We start from the raw sequence: 6,018 nt of genomic DNA on the forward strand, positions 1-6,018 counted from the left end.
GTGCACGTTTTAAATGCCTTCACTCTCAGATTTATGAGAGTGAAGGCATTTAAACCTGTGTGTCACCTTCACTTGATAATGTAATGGGAAGATGATGGCTATCATTCTGTCATGGGAGAGTGCAACCAGATTTAGAGGTTCCATTGAAAGGGAGGCATAGCAGAATGCCATTGTAGGAGATGTAGGGATTTTGTAAACTTCCTTGACAACAAATAAGAATGTGTTTTATATGTTCATATAAAAGATATTACCAACTTCCTTCTTTGTTCATGTTGCTCTCACACAAACAAACTACATTATTAATATGCTGTAGTTAACTACACTATTACATACAGTAATTATTTCTGTATTGTGCTTTCTTTTAAATTGTTTTGACTTCAGTAAACATTCTAAAACAGCAGTTATTTTATTATATGATACAATGAACTATTCTCAGATATTTGTTTGTTATGATTAAATAAATATAAGATTTGCAACTGTTGTTTTAACTAATGCAAAAGGACCAATACAACAAATATAGTTTTTTTTTTTTTTCTTGGAATTCTAGACTCTCCTCTGATTTTAAGCAACTTTTTTTTTTACTGATTCTTTGATTTCTTGTGTATGCAGAACATAAATGATTGGGTTTAATGTGGGAGGAATAACAGAGGGCAAAGACAAATTTACATTCCTGCAATTTGGACCTGTGCGTAAGGTAAAGGTGATTATAAATGGGAGAAAATAGACTGCTAATAATGAAAGATGAGCTATGCAGGCTTTAAAAGCCTTCACCCTTTCCCAAACTGTGGCCACTTTAGTCAAAGCACAGCCAATATAGATGTACGTAAATAAGATGATACACATGATAGTGCAGAGGGAAGCTGACAGCTACTGTATCATTCTGTCATAGGCATGTGCAACCAGGTTAAGAGCCTGCATCGGAAGGCAGGTGTAGCAGAAAAACATGAATGTCAAGCAGTTGTTGTAAGAGAGTATATAACCCGGTTTTCATCAAACTCAGTTTGACAGTTCTAGGTGAAAGGTTAACCAATCAGAAGCGTTGTCCCGCCCCCTCTCCCCCCAACCCTGTTCACCCACTTCTCAGCATCCAGGCATTTGCTGTCCTCCTCACGGCTGAATCTAAAAAATAAAAGACAGTATAGACCAGCACAAACAGTTAGAGTAGTGGATATTTTGGCTTCCGTTCCAGTTGAATTTGGTACATGCCCCTTGTGCACACATGAGGCCATGTCAAATCAACAAAACAACATGATAGAATGGTGATCAGAAGCCCACGGCTTGTGATTATGAATCAGAAGGCATTTGAATATTACCTAGAAATATCACACTGGGCTTGACAAATCATTCTTTGGCCTAAATTATGTAAAATGATGGTTGAATGTAGTTAAAATCGCATTCGATATTACGGTGGTGTTTTGCTATCTGGGCTTCTTGTGGTGGCATTCAGTCAGGCGGGTAGGGCGGTTGAACAGATATTTAGCTCCTGGTGTGAAACAGCTAGGTTTTAAAAAATACACACAGTCAATATGTAAGGGGGTTGAGGTGAATACCGGGCAGATATTGAGTTTCAAAAAGGAGACCTCTGCTCCTGAGGTATTTATTGTTGGGGTAATTCTGTAAAAAAATGGTTAAAACAGACCACTAACACCATATGTTTGTCATTAGGCAAAAAGCTGTGTTTTTCCTGACAGACAGGTGCAAAGACCCCTGGGGTTAAATACTTTCACAGCTGCTCACTCCCCTCTCACACTATCCGCTTTATATACAGCTCAGCTTTTCTGCCAGCGTTATACCTCTGAGAAAAATCGCTTCCTTCAGTCTGCAGCCCTGTAATAATGAGAGAGAGAAATAGCTTCATTGAGCGGTGCTGTTGAACGGCTTTATGGCGTTATTTCTAATGTACCCGTGATGCTGACCGAGGAGGGCGGTTATTTACGGGCTCCAAAAAAAGCGACAATGCAGCTCTGCAGAATTCAAAAGCCGCCAACCGCTTCTCTCAGAGGCGAACTGAAATTATGTACCGCATGTGTTGGTTATGTATACCAGTACATGACGGGGGAATTGGCTCTGTATCAGCTGAGGGAGGGTGAGACTTTCACCCCTGAAACTCTGAGAACAACGCTGACTGCGGGCGACTGGGGTGTCATGACGCGCATTGTTATGGAGCATCTGAATGAATGTTACCAAGATGATGAGGAAGAGCAAGAGGAGGAGGAGGAGTACGAGGAAGATGAGGATGAAGATAAGGAGAACCGAGATCCAACGAACAAGAAACGCAAGTATCCAGGAGAACAGCCTGAAGATAGCACTCAGGACCAGCTGACTAAAGTAATGATGCAGAGCGATAGAGCCGCTGCTGCAGGCCCCAGCAACCAACAGGCAAGACTCGATTCCAGGGTGTTTAAAGCTGTTTGGGAGACAAACGGGACCAATTCTGGCAAGTGGTACTACAAGATCATAGCGCAGGGACTCGGTCATAAAAATGGCACAATGAAGATGTATAGATTTAACACTGAGTGTGGCGTATTTCAGGAAACTATGAACCTGCTGTGCATAACCTGGATAGAGATTTTTAACAAGTGGGGAGATGAAATTAGCTCATTATTCAGGGCTAACCAGCAGTGGCAGGAGATCGTGGTGCTAAAAAAAGTCCTGTTTCCCTAGCTACACCCCTTGCAGCCCCACCACTCCTCCTCCTCAGCCCCCTCTGCAATAAATAGCCGACACTCCGCAAACTCTTTGGGTCTTATCATCTCCAGCAGCAGCTATGAATCCTTCCGACACTGAAAAAGCGGCTCCTCAGTCCTCTTCCTCCTCCTCCACAGACACCGAGTGGGAGTATCTAAACCAACCTGTCAGCAGCAGCAGCGAAGACGAGGGCGAGTGGGAGTCAGATGGCAGCGGTAGCCCTGAGCCACAGGTGCAAGAGGAGACCGGTCAGAGCAGCTCAGGTACCACTACGCCTGATCTGGAAGTGGGAGACTGCAGCCAGCGCAGCGCTGGCAGCGGGTCTGAGCACATGGATGAGACTAGCCCTGAGCCGCAGGTGGACGAGACCAGCCGGCACAGCGCTGACACCACCCCTGAGCAGGTGCAGGAGAGCAAAGGGTCTCCTGAGTAGCAGAACGATGTAACACCGATGGACCACGAGGAGAGCAACAGCCAGAGCGTTGAGATTGTGGAGGAAATGGTTCACTCCCTTCTACACCCCAGTACGGACCTCGAGACCATCCGCGAGGAGGACCAGCTGGATGGGAGTATGCTCAAACTGTTTTCCGACATTGTTAGGTGCTTTGTCACCCGCATCCTCCACACTGCAATCAGGGAGCACAACGAATATCTGTGCAATGGCTGCAAGATCTCTCACGGGAGCCAGAAGCAGCACACTTGCTTATTTGGCATCCCAAACAATTTTTTACGCAAGCATTATGACGATTTGGAGAAAAGGGTCTTGACAGAGCAATTTCTGGTTGCTGCCTCACAATTGCTGGAGAAATATAACATCCGTGTCTCTGAGGAAAAGATCAGACACGCTGCAGAATCTACTCTACTGGGGCTGAGAGGTTGTAAGAATCTTGAGAAAACATCTGACCACACTGTGGCTAACTGGGTGGGTGATTCTGTTTTAAAAATAATATATTTGCAAGAGGCTGAGAAGATGTGGGCTGGAGAAGAGTGGGAAGGTGTAGAATAAGAGTGGAATCTGCATGGTGTGTGAAAAGCATTTATTATTTTAGACTAGTTTTGATGCATGTAATGTTTTTAATTTCCTTATAACTAGTGTTGTTTACATATTATCCTTTTGTTGTGTGAAAAGTATTTATTATTTTGCCAAGTTGTTCTTAGGGGTAATAACTGATGCTTGTCTATATATTATTCTTTTTGCTGCTGTGTGCGTTAAATAAAGTTTCATCCTTTTTTAAAAAAACCTCTCATCTTTGAATGAAAATACACACTCTTATATAGTAAGGTGTAAAAGAGAATACGGGTCAGAGAATAAGATTATGTTGAAGGTAAAACATGGCTCCTAAACTTGAGACTTTAATGAAAAAAATTTATTATGATCCTGGTCACCCTGGATCATACGGGGGTGTCCAGGCTTTACACAGGGGGTTAGAACAGACCACAGGCAAGAAAATAGACATTGCTTGTGTCAAACAATTTCTAGCAACGCAGGACGCATATACTTTGCATAAACCAGTAAGGATTCATTTCCAAAGAAATAGAGTGTTCGTCTCTCGACCCCTCAAACAATTTCAAGCAGATCTTTGTGACATGCAGGCAGTTTCTGCCTTTAATAACGGAAATAAATTTCTCCTCACTGTAATAGATGTATTTACAAAGAAAGCGTATGTTAGACCCATTAAACTAAATCAGGAAAAGAGGTGACAGACGCTTTTGCTTCGATCCTAGCGGAAAGCGGCGTTCCAAAGCTGCTGCAGACTGATCAAGGAACGGAATTTTACAACAAGCCTTTTAAGGCTCTCCTGAAAAAGCATGCTATCGAGCACTTTAGCACAGCCAGTGAAGTAAAAGCCTCGGTGATTGAGCGGTACAACAAAACCTTGAAACAGAAAATATACAGATACTTTACAGCTAAAAACACCCTGAAATATTTGGATGTGTTGCAGCAAAATGTACAGAGTTATAATAACTCTTATCATTCCAGCATTAAAATGGCACCTGCTCATGTTACCTCTGAAAACGCACTGACTGTTTTTCAAAATCTTTACGGCTCGTTCCCTGTACGACACAAAGAGAAGCTAAGGATGAATTTTAAAGTTGGAGATATGGTTAGAATCTCAAAATTAAGGCACGTATTCTCAAAAAAATACACGCAGGGATTCAGCAACGAATTATTTAAAATAACGGAGTGTGTTCCCAGGATACCGCCTGTCTACAAACTCAGCGATTATGATAATGAACCAGTGCAGGGATCCTTTTATGAACCCGAGCTGCAGAAAGTTATAATTTCCAAAGACAAAACATATCACGTGGTAAAGATTTTGAGTAAACGCACAATAAACGGAGTTCTGCATTTTTTGGTTAAGTGGAAGCACTGGCCCGACAAGTTTAACAGTTATGTGAAAGCATCGGATGTGGTAAACGTGTGAAATGTGGATAGCTCCGCAGGATTTTATATGAGTCTGCCCTCAAACGCGAGTGCAGATGTCTTTAAAGATAACACACCAGCTCAATTTAGAACGGATCTAGCGTGCCCCTTGGATTTAAAGGGCAGCTGGGAGGTAGCTCTCACTGATCTCTGCTATCCAAAAACATGGTTCAACATACCTCTGGGGGGAGATAGATTTTATTGGCAGGACACGTGGCAACACGGCGTGCCAGAGAGAGCGGAGATTCCTCTTCCTGCCGATGAGAAAAAATACAAAGTGCACAACGAATGGCTGGGGCGAGGAGTTTACACCAGAGAAAGCATTCTGAATCAATTGAACATCCATCTAAAAAGAATGTGACATTAGTAATCATTATGAACGTTATACACACGATCTAATATGGACAGGGAGCGGCCGCTACACACTTAAATTTGCAGCCCCCTTAAATTACATACTAGGCGTGAAGAAAAACGAATGGTTTACCGGAGGCCCAGGGCCGAACCACTCGCCACATCCTACGGATTTAAAAGCTGGTTTTTATCACATCTATATTTATTCCGATATAGTGAGCCACCAGCTTGTTGGTGATACCGCAGCTCCTCTGGTAACAACGGAAGGAGAGCACGGAGACCTTACTACAAAAATTTTTAATCCTCCACACTATCTTCCTCTGGCAAAGAACCACACTGACACAGTTTATATAAAGTTAAAGACTGACCAAAACTCCCCAGTGCATTTCACATACAAAAAAACAATAATAACGTTACATTTCAGACCCTGTGAAAAAACATGACCACGCAGGTGTACAAAGCTGATCCGTATAGATTTATATCCTATTATGAGCACCAAGCGGGCGCAGGGATTTCAGGATTTAGCAGCTCGAGTGTGCAATATGGCAGGGGGA

The 6,018-nt window shown here is 42.8% G+C and overlaps 1 protein-coding gene across 1 annotated transcript in view; it reads left to right on the forward strand.

Annotated features, from left to right (window-relative positions):
• Positions 1–3,139: 3,139 nt before the first annotated feature.
• The window catches only part of LOC109953376 (olfactory receptor 1571-like), a 22,147-nt gene continuing 19,268 nt past the window's right edge, over positions 3,140–6,018 (forward strand). Inside the window, exon 1 of the mRNA XM_020588848.1 lies at positions 3,140–3,610. Coding sequence (XP_020444504.1) covers positions 3,140–3,610 — 471 coding nt within the window. The remainder of the gene's footprint in view (positions 3,611–6,018) is intronic.

Source organism: Monopterus albus, unplaced genomic scaffold (genome assembly GCF_001952655.1).
Source record: "Monopterus albus unplaced genomic scaffold, M_albus_1.0 scaffold647.1, whole genome shotgun sequence".
Taxonomy (NCBI): Eukaryota; Metazoa; Chordata; class Actinopteri; order Synbranchiformes; family Synbranchidae; genus Monopterus; species Monopterus albus.